This window comes from Doryrhamphus excisus, linkage group LG5 (genome assembly GCF_037039965.1).
Source record: "Doryrhamphus excisus strain RoL-2023G ecotype Guam linkage group LG5, RoL_Dexc_Guam_v1.1, whole genome shotgun sequence".
Classification (NCBI taxonomy): domain Eukaryota; kingdom Metazoa; phylum Chordata; class Actinopteri; order Syngnathiformes; family Syngnathidae; genus Doryrhamphus; species Doryrhamphus excisus.
In genome coordinates, this window is record NC_136361.1 from 15,673,089 (window position 1) to 15,694,010 (window position 20,922).

General features: G+C 41.1%; 1 protein-coding gene across 3 annotated transcripts in view; it reads left to right on the forward strand.

Moving 5' to 3' along the window:
• pou2f2b (POU class 2 homeobox 2b) overlaps positions 1 to 20,922 on the forward strand; it is a 50,565-nt gene that overhangs the window by 22,491 nt on the left and 7,152 nt on the right. For 2 of the 3 annotated variants that reach the window (XM_058054151.2, XM_058054149.2), the window contains exons 2-5: positions 18,263 to 18,328; positions 18,721 to 18,755; positions 20,310 to 20,366; positions 20,716 to 20,835. In XM_058054151.2, coding sequence (XP_057910134.2) covers positions 18,263 to 18,328; positions 18,721 to 18,755; positions 20,310 to 20,366; positions 20,716 to 20,835 — 278 coding nt within the window. Of the gene's footprint in view, positions 1 to 13,422; positions 13,649 to 18,262; positions 18,329 to 18,720; positions 18,756 to 20,309; positions 20,367 to 20,715; positions 20,836 to 20,922 lie in introns of those variants that run through there. The other variant, XM_058054150.2, reaches the window with a different exon arrangement.

Consider the following 20,922-nt stretch of genomic DNA (forward strand, 5'->3'; position numbering starts at 1 on the left):
GCTGTTAAGAGCCCGGCAGTGGAGTTGCCCTCTGTCCACAGTGTACATGACGCTCTACATCTGCTCCATGTTTAAAAGGTCATTTGTCAAATCTGACATTTTCTGCCCTTACCAAAGGTTTCCTCAATATCCCGGTACCGGCTTCCTCCAAATCAGAATTTATGTTTCTCATCTATTTGTTTGGCTTTTGTGTAAACCTTTTGTGACAACACATTTGGCTTCAGTGCCACAACACATCAGGAAAAATAGAGGCTTGTGAATACTATCATTGTGTAATTTCCAATGCACTAACATATGACAGATGTCCTCCCCATTGTGTGTGTTGGTTGCCAGGGTAGTGGAGTCTAGCATTTCTAGAAATGTCAATTGTAACTGGGAGATTCACCACACATGTACACACCCAGTGAAGTCTGACTGTGGCATATGTGTGTTTTCATGCACAATGTTTTTACTTGGGGTGCCTTTTCATCCGCCCACCAGTTTTCTCCAACACAAAACGACCTATCTATCAATATCTTGATCTGACTAAACATAAATAAAATAATATGCAGTCGTCTTACTCTCTATTACAGTTTTTCAAAACTAAATAAATAAATACAGCAGCAGGCTAATCCAGACATCTTGCTTGTGATCCACCGGAATTACTGCTCTACATCACAAAATAGGAGAACCTTTGATGGTATATTATCATCCTCCTTGAGAAAAAATGAACAGTAAAAAATTATATCATACAGCCAGATTTTAATAACCACCATAATAATCTTATTAGTTGTCTTAATTATTAGTTGTCTAGCATTTCTAGAAATTTTCATCCGCCCACCAGTTTTCTCCAACACAAAACGACCTATCTATCAATATCTTGATCTGACATAAACATAAATAAAATAATATGCAGTCGTCTTACTCTCTATTACAGTTTTTCAAAACTAAATAAATAAATACAGCAGCAGGCTAATCCAGACATCTTGTTTGTGATCTACCAGCATTACTGCTCTACATCACAAAATAGGAGAACCTTTAATGGTTTATTCTCATCCTCCTTGAGAAAAAATGAACAGTAAAAAATTATATCATACAGATTTTATGTAACAGATTTTAATAACCACCATAATAATCTCTGTTTTTAGGTGTTGTTAATTATTAGTTGTCTAATTTCCACAAAGTCCACGCTGCGTGTTGGCTCATTTTTGACGCTAACAGTGATAGTGGTTGGTTACCGGCGGGAGGGAGCAGCGATCTGGGCTATCAAGAAGTTGAGTGCAGCCGTCTTGTGCTTTTTCTGGTTGAGTTTTCACTTCTAAAATGTTGATTTGCGTAAACGGCTACATGAAATAGTGGTTTCTGGTAGCATTGAAATGTGCCTGACACTCTGAAAAACCTGCCTGTGAGGTTTTGGTGATGTGTGCGCACTGTGCGCCTGTCAGACACTTTACCACTGCGCAGGGTGCGCTTCACCTGTACCCATAATAGACCAGGTCGAAGTTGGCAATCTTTCGTTTTCGCATCTTTTTGCAATTGCTGTTTTGTTACGAAATTGTGACTGCGCCAAGCTGAAAGTTTGGACACCTCCCCTGGTGCGCTGCCACGGCCTTCTTGGCGGAGCCAGTCTTCCAAATTGGCTGCGCAGAGCGGGGTGCGCCACCTTGTGCTGCGCCTCAAAATTAGAGCTCTTAGCAAGTTTTAAATTTAAAAAATGGTAAAAAAAAAAATCTAAATCAAATGTTAAGGTATTTTTCCTTAAATCTTGCTGATTTTATTTGTAAAAATTGGTCAATGAAACTGAAAGAGCATTTGGTGGTTTACATTTGCATACTACACTTCCGTGCCCTCCACTCTAAAAGAAGTCGTTGCCTCAATGAAATGCCAAATGTCCACTTCAATAAATAAATGCCGCACCTCAAATAAACGGCTGCTTACTTTCTGCATTCAGATACACTGATGATCCTGACACTGTATGAGCAAAGCAAAGTATTTTTATCCATATACCAATATTTGTGTGTGCAGTTAATGTCTCTCTAGCTGAGACGAAGCGAGGTGGAGTTCTGGGGGCACGAGTGGGCTTTTTGAATGAACTCAGCGGTCATGCAGACAAATCAATGGTAAAGAGTAACGACATTCACGAGCTAATATGTCTGCCTCCCTTCCTTCTTGCTTACTTTTCTGCCACCTTCGCGTCTTCAACTCGCACCATTTTTTCATGTTTGTGATAATACACGTCTTTTATCTCTGTCACTTCTTGCTCTCTATTGGTCTGTCTATCCTCTAACTCCCTCCTCTCTCTCTCTCTATTGATCCAGTCATAGTTTTCTCAGTCTTCACAGTGCAGAGCTGCTCTAATCAATACAGATAATTGTCTGCTCTCTCCCGATGCCAAACATAGTCTCCCCCCTCTCCCTCCCTCTCCCTCCATTTTTATCAATGAACCCCAAGTCTTTCCTCGACTGCCGCGCCCTCCCCGCAGACAGGGATTCCCCCTCCCCTAATGACGGGAGATAACCTGCTTTCTTTACCGATTTTCTCCCCCCCTTCTCTCCCTGCCTCCCTTTTCCTCCCTTGTTCATCGATTACCGTGAGAGTCAGGGACCGGCCTGACCGCCCTACGGATGTAAACATACACAGTGCTCATGTTGCGGTTTAGTTATGGTTTGACCACTGTGCCAACTCCCACACCCGATCATGTCACTGCCATCTTCCCCCACCCTGTATCATGTAAACCCATGGGGGGGTCCGGATTTTTTGTTATGACGTACAGTATGTGCCGCTCATAGACATGCTAACATACAACACAGATATTCTCAAAGTTTTATAATCATTAGACAAATGGTCAGTAATGTTCTGCTTGGTGGCGGCCATGTTTTTCAAACAATGTTGCTCAAATTTTACACACATGTTCATCAGTCTTCAAAAAAAGGTGTACCAAATTCATCCAAAGTGCTGCCCATTGCACGTTCTACAAATATTAAGACATTTAAAAACGAAAATTAAATAATCTGCAGTAATTTTAGAAGAATAAAGTAAAAATATATAGACAGAGAAACATTTAGTAACAACAATTTTGCAGTATTACGAGGAAAAATCATGTCATTTAGTCGTAAAAAGTTGAAATGTACCTCTGTTTAAATGGAAATTATTTTTTTTTGATGCATTATTATGACAAACAACAAATAAAGTTGTGATTTTTGGAAAAATTTAATCTAACGAGAAGAAAAGTCATTTTGTGATATTGGGGAAAATGTCAATTTATTAGCATAGCATAGGAAAAATATTTTTAAAAATAGATATAAAAAGTCATAATACAATGAGAAACAAACTAAATAAAATAATTATGTAAATAATGAGGTGGCTGTAGCTACTTTTCCATAGGTCTGTATGTGTTGTTCTGGTTTTAGAGTGGCATGAAGTGGTGTGCTTCTCCACTCTGCCAATGGAAAACTCAAAAAAAATAAAAATAAATAAAAATAAAAAAAATACCTGAGACAACATTAAACTTAAATTTGAAGCCACAAAGTGAGAATGTCATAAAACGACTTTAGCTCGACTAACAACCTTCACATTGAAATACAAAAATGCATATTTAACAATAATACTGGAGGTGTTTTGGGTGAAATGAATTTATTCATACATTAGGTGTGAAAAGGTGCATGTTGCATTCATTCAGTAATTCATAAAATACACATACGATTGTTGCAGTTAAGCAGAGATAAATTAAAGCGTTGCCAGTGTAGACTAGAGTAAACATTCTGGACGATTGCACACTGTCTTTTTGTGTCTGTACATGTGTAATACTGTGTGTTTAATAATGCATCCAGCCCACAAGGGCCTGCAGGTATTATGTGTGTGTGTGTGTGTGTGTGTGTGTGTCTCTGATGTACTGTATACTCACTCTATCACTGAAACCACACAAGCAATATCAACGCCAATATATCTGTATAGCAAAAGAGAGAGCCTATACCTGTGTGTATATATATATAGCCAATGTTTACACAAATATCTCATATCCATTCACATCTGCTTTCGAGTGATATGCTTGTGGATTTGGTCTTTTCCACAAGGGGAGTATGTGAGATGGAAACATTGGTGCACTTATCAGTCATGATGTAGGTCACAATAGAATGATTTGCTCCGGTATGAGGGAAGATGAAGGGGTGGGGGCTATACTGCCAATATTTTTTGGTGTGTTTGAATTGAGAGGTGGACTGCAATTTTGTCATAGCAACTTTACTCACTGACCAGATAATGGCTTTTTATGTAGGGTTTCAAATCATAGTAATAGTTAACTAAGGATACTAGGCCCAGTGAGAGTTTGGCTGCCATGATGGAAAGCAGAATCCAGAAATATTGCATTGTAAACCTACCCTGGCACACTGCGTAGCCTTTAATTACCGTAATATACGCTCCAAACGACCAGATGTGACTTTTTTTTTGTAGGTTCAATGTCATGGGTCGTTTAATACGAGCTGCATTTTGTCCCACTTTGTTTAACGGTCCCTGAATGCACCTTCTAACTGTGTACCACGCTGTACAGATAGGCTACTATATTTTTACCCTTTTTCTTTCACTTCATATTTGGTTCCAAATGCTGATACAATAGGTGCGTACTAATGTGAATATTTGTTGAGTAGACAACCACTCTGAAAACAAGTCCAGGCTCGTACTGGTGGATGGTGGGCTCGTATTTATTTTGTGCGTTAAATTTGATGTTGTTCCTGTCATAGTTTCACATACTACTTTCTACTATCTATGAGCTAATGCTAGCTCTTCAGCCAGGGCGACTCGTACCCATATTTTAGCTTACAGTTCAAAACGGAAAATACTCCTTAGTATATCGCTACTTCCTCAAACTACGAGATCGGCCGAGGGTCAAACCAGACGTGCATGTTAATCGCATGTAAAAAAAAAATAGTGCTGTTTTTGTACACATATTTGTATATACCGTATATTCTGGACTTAAGTCACACTTTTTTTCATAGGTTGGCTTTTCCTGCGACTTATACTCCAGAGCGACTTATAAATGAAAGCAATGGACACCTTTTTTGTTCATGTTTGCTTTTTGTGTAGCTGAATAACCATTGTGTTAGCATATCTTACATCTATTCAGGCGGTTCTATTGTGGTTATTTTGTTGTTAGAACTTGACTTCCAAGAGGATGTAATGTCGGTTTTGGTCAAGTAGTTTGTAAAATAAATTACCCACAGAAAATGCGACTTATGTATGTTTTTTTTTTTTTACCTACCTGCGACTTATACTCCGGAGCGACTTATAGTCCAGAAAATATGGTATATACTGTATATATATATATATATATATATATATATACAGTATATTCATCATGTTCAGTAAATAACAGTCATCCATTTCAAAGTGTACGCACAGCATATAACTTTATTTTATACTCAGCTGAGAGCTAGTTGTACACTATTGTGTGGCTAGCCCCGCCCACCTCTCTTGCTCACCATCATGGCCGAAGTTCTTCTCCATGACATATTATGTTCTGTTCCATTCATTTGTATGACATTGTTGCTTGTATGTATCATAAATGAATTCTATGATCAATGAATGTGGGATCCTCTTGTTCACTAATACCCTTGGGTCTTTGTACCTTTCATACAGAAACTAGTGAAAAATATTGCAGATATTGCCATAACTATATTATCTACCTTTTCACACAGAAACATGGCATCCAGCAGTCACACAATGAAAGGGATAACAATGCCAGTGCCACAACAGTGTCTTGGTTCTGTGTATCTGTTGCGTCATATACAATACGTGGTTGTGTATACAATATGTCCTGCAAAAAAAAAAAAAAAATCTGCATCTGGTGTTTATCAGTCTTTGCTTTTTACATAGAACACAGCAACAGTGCACGCTTTCACACAGCAACATGGATTAGAATTACATATTGCTAGTGCCTCCACAAGGGCAAAATTTTGAGGTTAACCTCCCCATGTATTTCTTGTTGGTGCATTTTTTTAAGAGTACAACAACATGGAAAATGTCGGCTTTTGTTTTGGGGACTTGAAGTGACACAGCATAGCAGTAGGACAAGCGCAGCCCAAAAAAAAAAAAATGACCGGTGAAGTTGAAAGAGGGGGTTTGTTTATTGTTGTATTAGGAAGGGGTCAGACACAGAGACAGCAGTGATGCTGTTCTTCTCCCTCACCCCCCCTTGGGGAGTTGAACCCACAACCCCCCTAACCTTCCTCTAGCCCTCTGGTCATGGACTTGAACCCTGTAACCCCTCCCTTGATGGACAATCTGTTCTCGCCGCGGCGCTGTGCATGCCATTAACGGATAAACAGCCCCCGTGTGAGTCAAGTGTTTGGTCAGTTGGCGTTAGCGTCAGGGCCAGGCCACGCCCCCCTTGTCATTAACAGCAAAACAAAGCCAGTCGATTGGTTATTAAAGGAGGGTTTTTGACACTTTAAACGTAAGAAAGGGAGTAGTTTTTACTGTAAATGCAGCCGGAGGAGGACAGACAAGGAGAAATGTGGAAAAATTAGAAATATTGACATTTTTTGCATTCCTTTATACCTCAGTTTGTTTGAGTGTTGTTGCTTATCACATCCAAGGACGCTTCCTTCTCCATCCTTTTTTTTCTTCTAACCTTTGAGAATACAACAGCAAATGAATTTGAATTTCTGACTTGCGAGTGAGGGGTATGTGTGTGCAGAGCGGAGGTGGTGGTGGTGTTGGTGGGGGGGGTGGCTTTTGTTGAGGCTTTTTTTTTTTTTTTTCCATCGGTCGTTGAAAAAGGGCTCGTTCAGCGCGTCCTCCGGCCTCCCCCCTCCGAGGGGCCCCGATCGATACAAACTCGGAGCAATAAAGCTTTCCCCCTGTCATCTCTGCAGAATACAAAGCAGAATAGAGAAAGGGGGGAGAAAGAAAGAGAGAGAGAGAGAGAGAGGGAGAGAGAGAGTGAGGTGAAAAGCTGTTCCGCTAGCCAGACCAATTTCCTAACCCTCCTCCTCCTCCTCGCTCGTTTCACCACCACAATCACTATCACCGGTACCACCTCCATCACCCCTCCCTTTCTCACCTCCTTCTCTTTATCTATCGCTCTTTCACCTCTACCCTCCCCAATGCACAAAATACACGGTGGACCCTATGGCACATCTCTCTATAATAAATGCAGCATGAATAAAGTATATAATAGATTCCCTCAACTATGTGAGAGCAAAAGAATCATGTGATGAGGAAACAAATGAAAAGGAAGGGATGCAGTGTGTAGTAAGGGGGGGATGGGATCGGAGGGAAGTGGGGGGGGGGGGTAGCACCAGGAAAAAGATGGATGTGGCGATACAGGTGTAGCAAAGAGGTGGCGGCATAGGAATATTGATGAAGGCGGCTGGGAGGGAAAAAGGTGAAGAGGTCAAACAGCAATCCCTGGAATTGAGAGCCAATTACTGTAATTGTAATCTGGATTCAAAGAAGGAGCAAACAGTGACAGGCCGCTTGTGCACTCGCACAAAGGGCGACCGAGAGAGTGTGTGTGTGTGTGTGTGTGTCTTGACATGCTGTGTTGATTGTTCTGTCTGTGAATTTGTGCGTTCCATTCTTTTCTGCTTGAATGGCAGCGCAGGAGTTTGCCTGCCAATCAACTTGTGCTCTTGTCAATTTAATAATAATTCTGAGCGCCGACCTCCACGGCACTTCAGACATCTCTTCATATATATATATATATATATATATATATATGTGTGTGTGTGTGTTCTTATATATTTCTCAGACTTTCTTGCTTTCACCCCCCCACCACCACCCTTGCACATGGTCCCTTTCTTTCATTCTCTTCTTTATTACTAGACAGCAAATCCTTCATCTCCACTCCGCTAATTTTGTTGTAGCTTATAGCTTATATTCTATCACATCTCATGCCTTTAACAAGCTAATCATGCTCAGATTAGATATATTCATGTATTATTATGGTTATAGAACCGCACCGCACAGGAAAAGATGCAATTATACCATATAGTAGTTCAAAAATTGTACATGTATTCGATTTAAGTTACATTAAATATAAATAATTAAGGGTTCTCAAGTGTGTTTTAAAAATATAGTAAAGTCAAAAAATATGTTTGGATATGAACAATCTAAGCTAACATCAAACAACTGAAAATTCAGCAAGTTAAATCACAGGCATTTGTCCAGTTTTAGTATATTTTTTTAATATTCATTCATTTTCTACCGCTTTCATCACGAGGGTCGCGGGGGGTGTGCTGGAGCCTATCCCAGCTGTCTTCGGGCGAGAGGCAGGGTACACCCTGGACTGGTTGCCAGCCAATCACAGGGCACATATAGACAAACAACCATTCACACTCACATTCATACCTATGGACAATTTGGAGTCACCAATTAACTTAGCATGTTTTTTAATAGGGCTGCACGGTGGTCGAGTGGTTAGCGCGCAGACCTCACAGCTAGGAGACGAGGTTCAATTCCACCCTCGGCCATCTCTATGTGGAGTTTGCATGTTCTCCCCGTACATGCGTGGGTTTTCTCCGGGTACTCCGGTTTCCCCCCACATTCCAAAAACATGCTAGGTTAATTGGCGACTCCAAATTGTCCATAGGTATGAATGTGAGTGTGAATGGTTGTTTGTCTATATGTGCCCTGTGATTGGCTGGCGACCAGTCCAGGGTGCACCCCGCCTCTCGCCCAAAGACAGCTGGGATAGGCTCCAGCACCCCTGTGACCCTCGTGAGGAAAAAGCGGTAGAAAATGAATGAATGAATGAATGAATGATGCAATTCTACCCTTCATTTCTGCTCATTGTCATCTCCCTTTGCTTTTGAAAGCATCATGTTGACCATCTTTGTAGCATCCTCTTCTTTGTCCCTCCTTACTCCTCCTCACCTTTCCTCTCTCCCTCCCTCTCCACTCCACCGATGTCTCCTTTTTCCCGGGCCAACTCGTCCTGTCTCACTTTCAACATTGTCCCTGCTTGCTTTTTCATCATCATTGGCTCATTTTGTCAACTCCGTGTCTCCCTCGCATCCCTCACCCTTTCCTCATTCTTCCCTCTTTCCTTCCTCTCTTTCTCTCTCTCTCTCTCTCTCTCGCTCTCCCCTCACCCTCCACCCTGCTCACTCCCCGGGGAGGTCAGTAATAATGGTAGTGATGGAGTGAGAGAGGGAGGTGCGATTATTGTCTTGTCGGGAGTCAGAGGAATCGATCGGCCCAGAAATATGAGGCGCAAGAAAGAGCCGCTGTGTCAGATACAATAACCACCCACTCCCGGGGGCTTAGACACACACACGCGCACACACATACACACACACACACACATATGCAATGAGAACATACACATTTATTTGTGGAGATCTAAGTTGCAGACTCCCACACACACACTCTTTGGATTCTTCATTTTTCATTAACAAGCTTTGCCGTTCTTCATTCTTATATGTGATGATCTGCATGCTTTGATCCGAGATAAAGCCCCGCCATCATTCCTCATGCACGGATAAAGGGCAAAGGCGTGGAAAAATGGCTCCGCACACCTTTCACTGGCGCCGCTATAAACAGACACAAACACACACACAGACGTACACACACACACACACACACACACATAGAGGCGTGCACGCTCACTCTGAGACCTTTCACTGCTGTTGCCAAGCAACGTGGCCGAGTGTCCAATCGGAGGCGAGAAGAGTGGCCGGTGATGTCACGGCTGCTGCTGACCAGCAAGGTCTGAGGAAAAAAGGGAAAGTTTGAATGAGAGAAAGGTCGCCCCCCCAACAATCCTAATTTGTCATCGTTTTAAGATGAAGGCTAATTGATGATTCCTCCCGTTCCTCCTTCTCAAGGCCGCTTGTCCCTCCCAGTTGCCCCCTTTTTCTCCAGAATACAATTTGAGTGTCAACCTTGGGAGACAACAGCGGCCGTCTCCAGCTGGCTCCCTATGGGCTGACCATGTGATCTATGGAGGGGCCTGCAGGTAAAAAGGTGTTTGGACAGGAGTGGAATAGGTGTTGCAAGTGTGTCGGCACAGTGAGGTGTTTTCCCGTGGCGGCCAACACTGCGAGAGTGTACTTAAAAAAAAAAAAAAAAACCTCTCCGCACTGTTTATAATCCTGCCGCTCCTCATGGGGGCCGCAACCTGCAACCCGCCCAAAACACTAGACTGGATTTTTAATCTCTCACCTTGCGGTGTCACCACTGCTCGTAGAGGACTTCCACGCGAGTCCCTGCCGTAAGACGAAGAATGTGATGGATTAGGTGAATTAGAGGCGCGGGCCTGTGGCGCCACTAGAAATAGGAAGGCTGAAACCCGAGAAGGCGGACCGCTGGACTAGTTTAAAGACCTCAGAATAGGTTGGACAATGACCCATTACACACATCCTCTACCTTCCTCACCTCCATCCTTTTTTTACCATTCTGTCCCTCTGTCTTTCGAACATCTCCCTATACCCCCATAGTCTTCTCTGTGACAGTGGAGTGATTGATGGCGCTCTGGAGGCCCTCAGCCTACCCCCATTCTCCTCCCCAGGGTCCCACTATCAGATAGTGTGTGTGTGTGCGTGTGTGTAAGCTCATAATGATACTAAATTTATGAAAAATATCATAGATTGATCGAATGTTTATTGTGTCAATGGTAAAGTTGTCATTGGATTGTTATGCTTAAATACTTCCACATTTTCCACATTTTTCAACCAATTGGAATTGGAATACCGAAATGTTCAGCTCATGTGTTTTTCACGTCCCAAAAATTCCTACATTACCACTAATTCCACATTGAAATCAACAGAGAATTGTTACAAGTTGCTGATACGATATCTGAACCGATTCAACCATTCAAAGCTTAGAATATTTGTCCCAGTCAGGTCATGATTGCTTGTATTTTTTTTTTTTTTTACAATCTGAAGATTGCCACTTCTGCTGTCATTCCGCATTTTCTGTGACAAAAAAAAAATCCAATAGAAATAAATGGAGTAGAATCATTATAATGTCAAAACATTCAACTCATTCAGGAAGTGTCCATTTATATTGTTCACCTTTCACAAATTCCTGCTTCAACTGTCTTTCAACATTTTCCATGACAAAAATTCCAATTGAAATGATTAAGAATTGTTACAAGTTCCACATTACTCAAACGTCAAAATCTTCAGCCCATGTTTTCCACCTTTGTTATTTTTCACTTTTTTTTGTTAATGTTACTGTTAATTTGTTAATTTTCAGTGACACACCTTTGCACTGAAATGAATAGACTTTTGCTACGTATTCCATATTTCTCACATGAATCAAAACTCCTTCAAATGAGTAATTACGAATTATACATTTATCAACTGAATAAAATGTTAGGTTGAGAGGGTTAGGTTTAGGGCTAGGGTCCTAAATGTTCTAAATGTTTGACTCATTTAGGACATTTTTTTGCATTTGACAAAAATATTCTATACACAGTACCAGTCCCAGTGTCACATTTTTTGAACAGCTAAATCTTTTTATTTTTTTCAAGTGCAACTCAGGCCTTGTTCATACAGTATTGGAGATCTACGTAAATCTGATATCTATCCAATGTACTACAGTCTGGGTAAGAAAATTAATTCATTCATTTTCTAACGCTTATCCTCACGAGGGTTGTGGTGGTGCTGGAGCCTATCCCAGCTGTCTTCGGGCGAGAGGCGGGGTAAACCCTAGACTGGTCGCCAGCCAATCACAGGGCACATTTAGACAAACAACCATTCACACTCACATTCATACCTATGGATAATTTGGAGTCACCAATTAACCTAGCATGTTTTTGGAATGTGGGAGGAAACCGGAGTACCCAGAGAAAATCCACGCATGCACGGGGAGAACATGCAAACTCCACACAGAAATGGCCGAGGGTGGAATTGAACTCGGGTGTAAGAAAATATTCCACAAAAATGAATTGAAATAGCCACAAATGCGCAAAGATTAGCACACACTGCTGCAATATTTACTTCTGTAAACACATGGCCATGCGTGTGATAATGTGCTTTTGCATATGTGTGACACTTCCTGGACATTTTTTGGGAATTTTGTGTTGTCTTTTGTACACAAAATCCGAATTGGGCATGATACCCTGCACAATGTCCTCCTGGGCCATACAAAACCCATGTGCCGCAGATTGCCCACCCTTGCTCTAAATGACGCTTGTTAGTATATTTTTACTTCTGGAGGCCCAAAATGCTCCCATTGGTTCATAAGTCAATCGAGCCCACTATCATCTTAAATGGCAAAGCTGCAGTGTTGCTAGGTCTGGTCTCCACGGCAACCAAGGCTGCCCCCAGGGCGGGCAGGAAGACCCTCTATGGCCATGAACTGCAAGTGGAGTAGCAAGCTTTGGTAGTAGCGATACCCATGGCAAATATGCACACACACACACACACACACACCACACACACTTTGCTAGCTACGAGGACAGATTGAGGTTTGAACAAAGGTCACGGCCAAAGCCGGACTGCCCAGACGACCTCTGACCTAGAGATGTGCCCCCCACCACCACCACCACTGTCACCCCACGCCTGACCCCAAGTGCAGTCACACACACACACACACACACACACATGTCAAAAAACACGCCTGCTGCGGGGGTCACATCCAATTAGACAAACACATCTGCTGCCTAATAGGTCATAAGCTCACATCACCGAATTTGGTGCTTATATTTTAGTAACAGTAGCATCCATATAATTCTTTCCACTCCTTTTCAAGTGTTTTTTTTTTTTTCGCTATCCCCAGTGTGGGTGAAATGTGTGCAGAGTGTGCTAATGTATGGCTGGAAATAAAGAATCAAGAAGAAGAACTGCCGCTGCTGCTGCTGTTGTGTGTGTGAATAAGTGACCAGGCAGGAGAGGTCACCTCTTGGAGCTAACACTTTATCAACTAAGGCTCAAGAGTGCCACCTTGTGGTCAGCACCACTTACTAACGGGTGCAGCACTTCAAATCTCTTATTAGCGTTTGTGTTTTGTTTTGTTTTAAATCTGGAACAGTTATAATATATATAAAAATAAATATATATATATATTTAGCAAACTCGTAGGCTTTGTTGATCGTGTCTCATCAAATTTCCGATGCTTGCTACTGCTGCGCATGCGGGCTGTGTAGGATGGTCAGCACCACATCCATGCATAATACCTACAGTAAGCGTGTGGTTGTGACTCTTTCCTTCCGTGCATATTTAGATTGCACAATTTTTACTTAAAAAAAAGAATATTATGGTGTGCACTTGAGAGTGGGGGCATTGTGGTCAAAATATCAAAACGTTTTTTTTATGTGTGTGTGTGTGTGTGAGTGGTAATTTCCAACGGCACTTTCCAGCAGCCCCCTCGTTTTCTCTCTCCCCCTCTTTTACCTACCAAGCCTCACATAGCCTCCTTTCTTTTCTATCATTCCTTCTTCCCTTTGTATGGCGTGTAGAGTTCCCACTCTTTTTTTAACCTCACTTCCTGTTATAATGCAGGATGTGGTGGAAGAGGCGGGGCTTAGGTGAGCACGTGAGTGAGATAGAAAGCGAGAGAGAGACACATGTGAAGAGGGGGCGTGGGGGGATAAAATGCTCATATTTTCGATTTTTTTTTTTGGTTTTTTTTTGCACAGTATATACATTCTCAAACTAAATGATGAAGGCAGCAACAACAGCAATAGCAACCAAGAACGACTTCTTTTCCACGATGTGGTTGCCAGGTGAGCATGAAAGCCCTTAACATGTATGCGTGTGTGTGAGTGTCACTAATTAGGGAGCATTAGAAAGGGGGGGGGGGGGTGGACGTCAGTCTGGAAAGGTCAGACACTAAAATGTTTACATTGAGAGTACGGGTCTGTGTGTCCTGTTTCTGGTATAAAGAAACAGGACTCCAACGTCGTCCAAAGTCTCGAGCTCGCAAATAACGTGCACGTGATGTGCCGCTTTTAAATTTCAAATTCAGATTGAGTGTAATAAGTGTAATAATAGACCGAGAGTATAAGTATAACACTTAACCTTGTTTTAATGGTCAGCTCAGGTCGAGCTTGTTATCTTGCTCAGCAGTTTACCCCTTAAATGTCTTCCCCTGCCCTCAGCAGAAATGTTACTTCACTAATCAAGGCGGTTTCTTTCATTTTTTTTTATTTAATTTCCATCATTAATAAGTAATTCATCAGTCTATTCTTGAATGGGACAGCTAAATTGCCCTCAAGCAGTGGGATACTTACAATAATAGTGGTTTTATATATCAAGGGTTTTCAACTTGGAAAACCCTGTTCCCCATCATAATTAAGTTTTTTTTTTAAGTAACAAATAATTGTATGTACTTCCAGTATTTTCATCTTTTTAAACATAAATCCACATCATACATGTGCAAAGGGCATGTCAGCTTATTAAAGAAATAAAGTGAAATTAAATATAAACATTCCCTACCACCTAAATTTGATATTTCACATATCCGTGCAATAAAATAATTCAATGTATACATGTTAATATACTGTAAAGAAGTTAAATCAGTATTTTTGGACAAAAATAATATGTATATGTAAAATAATATAATATGTGGTGCACTTTTGTGTCTCCACCCACAAGTTGAGAATCCTGCTTTGTAGACCACAAATTAATATTCTTGGAAATTGGCTTACATATTAATGTTAGGCTTGAAAACAAATACTAACTTTTAAATAAAATTGGCGATTATGTACCAGTGGTAAAAAAGAAAAAAATCATTATACTGAATAATTTCTTACATTTTTTTTTAATTTCAACAGTTTTTATATCATTATTTAAATACACTATAATGTTATCTATAGTGTGCTGTATACATGTATATAACAATCATAATTCATCCACATCAGATGCTGAACAGAAAGAGTGATTATTGCACAGGTGTGCCTTAGGTTGGCCACAATAAAAGGCTACTCCAAAATATATTATGCAATTTTATTTGTATTATTATAATATTTTGATTATAATTATTACCACTGTTCACTGATTGGCTGGAATAAATCACATAATTTGACATTTAAGGACAACAATTGATCAAAAATTGTGATGAATTTAAATACAAATAATTATTTAGTTATTTTGATTGCGGTAATACATACACTGAGGTACATTACACATCAAGTCTATAGCACAAAGAAGAGCAAAAACACTCTAATAATTGATGCGAATACTACAATTATATTAACTGTTCTTGTGCTTCATAGCTGTAAATAATTTTAAACCCTGACACCAGCTTGTGTTGCATCATGTTTTCATGACACAGGATTATGCAGCACAAAAGTGAGTGTATCGCAAATACACACTTGAGATGCAGCGATAGCGCCCATCACTGCATTGGTTTTATCGTGTGCCAAATAAACATTTGAATGAATAGTTTAATTTCTGGTGCAGATGAAGTGACAGTTGCAAACTTTAAATGGTACTATTATGTGTATGTGCGGCTAATATTAACAGAGTTGTATTAACTTACACTACTGTACTGGAGTGGCAATAAGGGGAAGTCAGGATGGGGAAGTGAGAGAAAAGACACTATCTTGATATACTGTCCCAAGCACAGTATTAACAACCACGGTATCCGCCATGCTGCCATTTTCATGTCGTATATACGGTATGTCGATCAATACACACTTTTCACCGTGGCTCCTGCCAACGTGTACTGTAAGCACCTCTATATACGAGAGGTGCCACTTTAAGTACTGTACGGGAGAGGAGTTTACCATTATGGCTGTTTTATTACCGCAGCCTTTTATCTGTTGTACAGTATTCTTGTTTGAGTACTTGAGTTTGAATAACTTAATCAGTATCATTTTGTCAGTAATATTTTAGGACAATGTATATCTAACATGTCTGTAATTGTTGCCAATATGTCTGAATGTTTTATACAGTAATCTATGGCATTATCACATTATTTTGGTGCTTTCACACAGCAACATGGCATCCTTCAGAAGGTAAATTTGCCAGATTAATGTCATCATCTGAACGGCGCAGACACTGAGGAAAAATACATAAAAAGAGCAAACTTTTACAGGAAGATTCTGCATCAGAGTCTGAATAGATCGGACATTTACGATCTGTGCCTTTTACACAGAACCCAGAGAATGTGTAAAAGTGTGCGTTTTTAAGCATTATTATTTGATATAGAGTCAAGGTCAGCACCAGATGTATAAAATACATATTGGAGAGCAACAATTGCTTTCAACACAAAAACTGGACTTGGAAAATTGCCGGGTTAGTTTCATCATGTGTTTGTTCTGTGTAAATGGCACAGTCATGGTGAAAAGGGGGGGAAATAAGCAGTGTGGAAGGCGGTGTCGTCACTTAAGGGTCCAAACATCACCTGTTCCTTTTGCACAATTTCCAGCACAGGCAGAAAATTACTGTAACTCTGCACTTTCACACAAGGCTGCACGGCGGACGAGTGGTTAGCGTGCAGACCTCACAGCTAGGAGACCAGGGTTCAATTCCATCCTCAGCCATTTCTGTGTGGAGTTTGCATGTTCTCCTCGTGCATGCGTGGGTTTTCTCCGGGTACTCCGGTTTCCTCCTACATTCCAAAAAGATGCTAGGTTAATTGGCGACTTCAAATTGTCCATAGGTATGAATGTGAGTGTGAATGGTTGTTTGTCTATATGTGCCCTGTGATTGGCTGGCGACCAGTCCAGGGTGTACCCCGCCTCTCGCCCAAAGACAGCTGGGATAGGCTCTATATTGTATTAAGGTAGAATTATTTATTATATTATTATTCTGTTTTATGGTTATCATCACACATTTTCAGTGATACCCAGTTTTCTTTTTTCCCAAAATGTTGCTCTGTATACATGATTCAATCTTTACCCCTGGACCCTAATGAGGATAAGTGGCATAGAAAATGGATTGGATGGATATGCAACAAAATCATTGTAGTTTCCGTTGTCAACTTCTCTCATATCATGTTAAATCGCCTTTCGAAAATCTGACATTGCTGTTGGTCAGGTACAACTCAGGAGTGCCCCAAGGCTCTGTTTTAGGTCCATTGTTGTTTTTATTGTGACGTATTTTATTACGATTAACTGAATATGCACCCACATTCCAAAAACATGCTAGGTTAATTGGTGACTCCAAATTGTCCATAGGTATGAATGTGAGTGTGAATGGTTGTTTGTCTATATGTGTTCTGTGATTGGCTGGTGACCAGTCCAGGGTGTACCCCGCCTCTCGCCCAAAGACAGCTGGGATAGGCTCCAGCACCCCCCTGCGACCCTCGTGAGGAAAAGCGGTAGAAAATGAATGAATGAATGAATGATGCGGTGTTGGTTTCACACAGCAACACCGCATCCTGCTATCAGATAATTAGAAAAGTGACATCAGTGTCAGTGTCTGGTGTGAAGTACAAAATTTCTTTTTAAATACTCAGATAGTGACAATTGCATAGACTCTGTCCCGCTGATATGACCTCCAAAGGTGGTCACTCTTTTGTAAAAAGGTAACCGGGCCGTCTTTTAAGCAGTGTGAAAGGGGCTGCAGTGTTTGTACACTTTATTACACGTCCACTTCTCTTTCTGCTACTCTTGAACATTATTTATTACATTGACCATTTACTATTCATCAGTGGGTCAGCATTCTTACTGTATGACCGTGGCTTTCCGCTGCCCCCCAGTGGAGAGAGAACACGTTTGGACCCAAGCTTGGTTCAGCTTTGCTCTAGAAACCTTACAGCTAAATCACCATCTGCAATGCTGCGGCTTCTCTTGGTACTAAAACTGTATAATGGAAAGAGTGGGGGGGGGGGTTATTATGCAGGTGGCAGATATAATTAGTTGGTCGTTGGGCAGATTTGCATGTTTTCACAAAAGGGAAGTAGCTGTGTGTGTGTGTGTGTGTGTGTGTGTGCATTGAAGGTTATCTGCAACATAAACTTGTCCCACAGTTTGTTTGACTAAATAAAAGTACTGCAGCCCATAGTAAAGGAAATAATATCTCACACTCAGTCGTCGTGGTTGGCGAGTATGAACCAACAAGCCACCAGGATTCGTACTGAATGACACGACACACATTGTGAGACATTTTTAGCGCCAAAACAACTCCCACGTAAACACCTCAAGCTAAATTTAGAAGCAGCCGACACCTCTGACAGTCAGCCTACTCTGTCTTCGACCACTAATTGGAAAGAATGAATGAATGAAAGTGGGCTGGATCGGGCTCGTGACTGATTGTGCGTACAGTGCGAACCCTCCCACGCTGCACCTGAAGCCTTCTCTATTCTCCCACTGCAACATTTTGTCACCAGTTGCTACCTGACTCGGTATTCTTATCTTGACTGACTCCTTGCCATGTGTTTGTGTGTGCAGATATCAGGATGTCAAGGCCAGCTGAGGTTGACAAAGTAGGGGCAGACTCACCACTGGACAGCACAGGTGAGAGCATCTTACCCGCAATAATATCATTAACATAATAATAACCATTGTATAATATAGAACAATGCTAATAATGGTAATGGTAATGGTTTTATTTCATTTGAACATGCATCGGATTACAATTGAATGCATCACATAATCAGTTCACAGTTCCACATGTCCAAAAGGAGTAGGAAGAAGCAAAGCTTATTAAATCCTACCCCTCCATCTGGTACTTTTACAATTAGTAACTGTTACATTTGTTCACTTCCTGCTTTCCATAATACAGTTTGTATTGTTTCTTTAATTGGCTCATCGTTGTCCGTATTAATTGTCCGTATGCTGCATCGATAGTATTGAAGTTAGACATTGGGGTTCTACACTCAGATCTTTTCTTTCGTTTTTCCATGTAGAATCAGAACCCAATGGATCTGAATCCAATCACCAGGTACGTTCAAATAATCATTGCTTCCTGTTTGTTCATATTTAAAAATATTTTTCCTGGAGTTAACTACTAAATGGAAAATGAAGTGCAAAATCAAAAAATGTGTACTCATTCCATTATTCTGTTACTATTGTCAACTTAGCCATGTTGTGCTGAGCAGCCCGGACGGAAGTGCATGTTAAAACAATCCACCATGGGTCTCATTTGCATAAATGACCAAGCCAATGTGTTGTGTTGCAAAAACTGCGGTGACACATTGTCGGTGCTTATTGTGATACATTATTGTAGTAATGGGCCACACAGCTAGGAGACCCGAGTTCAATTCCACCCTTAGCCGTCTCTGTGTGGAGTTTGCATGTTCTTCCCGTGCATGCGTGGGTTTTCTCCGGGTACTCCGGTTTCCTCCCACATTCCAAAAACATGCTAGGTTAATTGGCGACTCCAAATTGTCCATAGGTATGAATGTGAGTGTGAATGGTTGTTTGTCTATATGTGCCCTGTGATTGGCTGGCGACCAGTCCAGGGTGTACTCGCCTGAAGACAGTTGGGATAGGCTCCAGCACCCCTGCAACCCTTGTGAGGTTAAGCGGTAGAAAATGAATGAATGAATATTGTATTAATGTAGAATTATTTATTAAATTATGATTCTGTTCTATGGTTATCATCACACATTCTCAGTGATACCCAGTTTTTTTCTCCGGGTACTCCGGTTTCCTCCCACATCCCAAAAACATGCTAGGTTAATTGGCGACTCCAAATTGTCCATAGGTATGAATGTGAGTGTGAATGGTTGTTTGACTATATGTGCCCTGTGATTGGCTGGCCACCAGTCCAGGGTGTACCCCGCATTTCACCCGAAGACAGCTGGGATAGGCTCAGGCACCCCCGTGACCCTAGTGTGCATATGCGGTGGAAAATGAATGAATTAATATTGTATTAATGTAGAATTATTTATTATAATATTATTCTGTTCTATGGTTATCATCACACATTCCCAGTTTTTTTCCAAAATGTTGCTCTGTATACATGATTCAAGCTTTAGGGTGTTTGAATTGTCAAGATCCCACTGTTCTTTTTGGGGGGTTATGCTGGAGCCTATCCCAGCTAACACCAGTGCACACTAGACTGGTCGCCAGCCAATTGCATATGTAGACAAACAACCATTCAGTTTCATTCATACCTATGGACAATTTAGAGCTGTCAATCAACCCAACATAAATATTTTGTGTAAATAAAATAGAAATAGAAATGTGATTTAACAATAGGTGTTTATTATTGTGGTTGTAGTGTGCAGTGTATGCTGTAGAAGTACATCACACTGATAGATGTTTGTAATATTTTGCCCTATTGTATTAGTAACTGAATGCTAGTCGGGTCTCAGTTGATTGTGCAGCTGAAATTGAATTGAATTCATATTGTGGAAGTAAACATGATGTCGAACACTAAACATTTGAAAACTCATAATAAACGTACATAAATAGCAAAGCCCTTGTATTATATGTGTTTGCTCTATATACCCTTTGTGTTATTAACAACAGTCTTTTTCTCCGCTTCAAGACTCAGTCAATGAAGGTCAATCCATTCTCCCTGTCGCCGAGCCTCAGCAGCAGCAAGGTGAGTGTGTTTTGTGACTCAATGTGTGTGTGTGTGTGTGTATGTATGCGCGTCTGGCCTCATGTTTACCCATCTTTTGTGTTTTAACGTCACACGCTAAGTTGTATGTCGGCAACGTGAGAGCTCTGAATTGCTCTTTTGTCCCATCCTTCAATATAAATAAACCAACAGACTGATGGTATTCCCCTTTTTCCCAGAACTCCCATGCATTGCCTAAATAAATCATAATACTACACAACTCGTTCAAATTTGCATACACTGCGGGAGAATGCAAATAACTATGTCCCCTCCTCCTCGGGGAGAGATGATGCAGCTCTTGAGGTGTAACTTCATGTTTTTGCTTGTTTAGAATAAGATGGAAGAGTGTGGCGAGATGTCCCCGGCGTTGACTCCCTCTCACGGCCCGACCCCCTCCCAGACGGCCCTGCAACACACACAACTCATGCTGACCAGCTCCCAGCTCGCAGGGGTGAGAGAGACGTCTCAAATGGCGCTTTGCTTGGCTTTGCTTCCCTGCTGCAAACTTTGCATTAACACTTTTCTGCATGCTACCCTC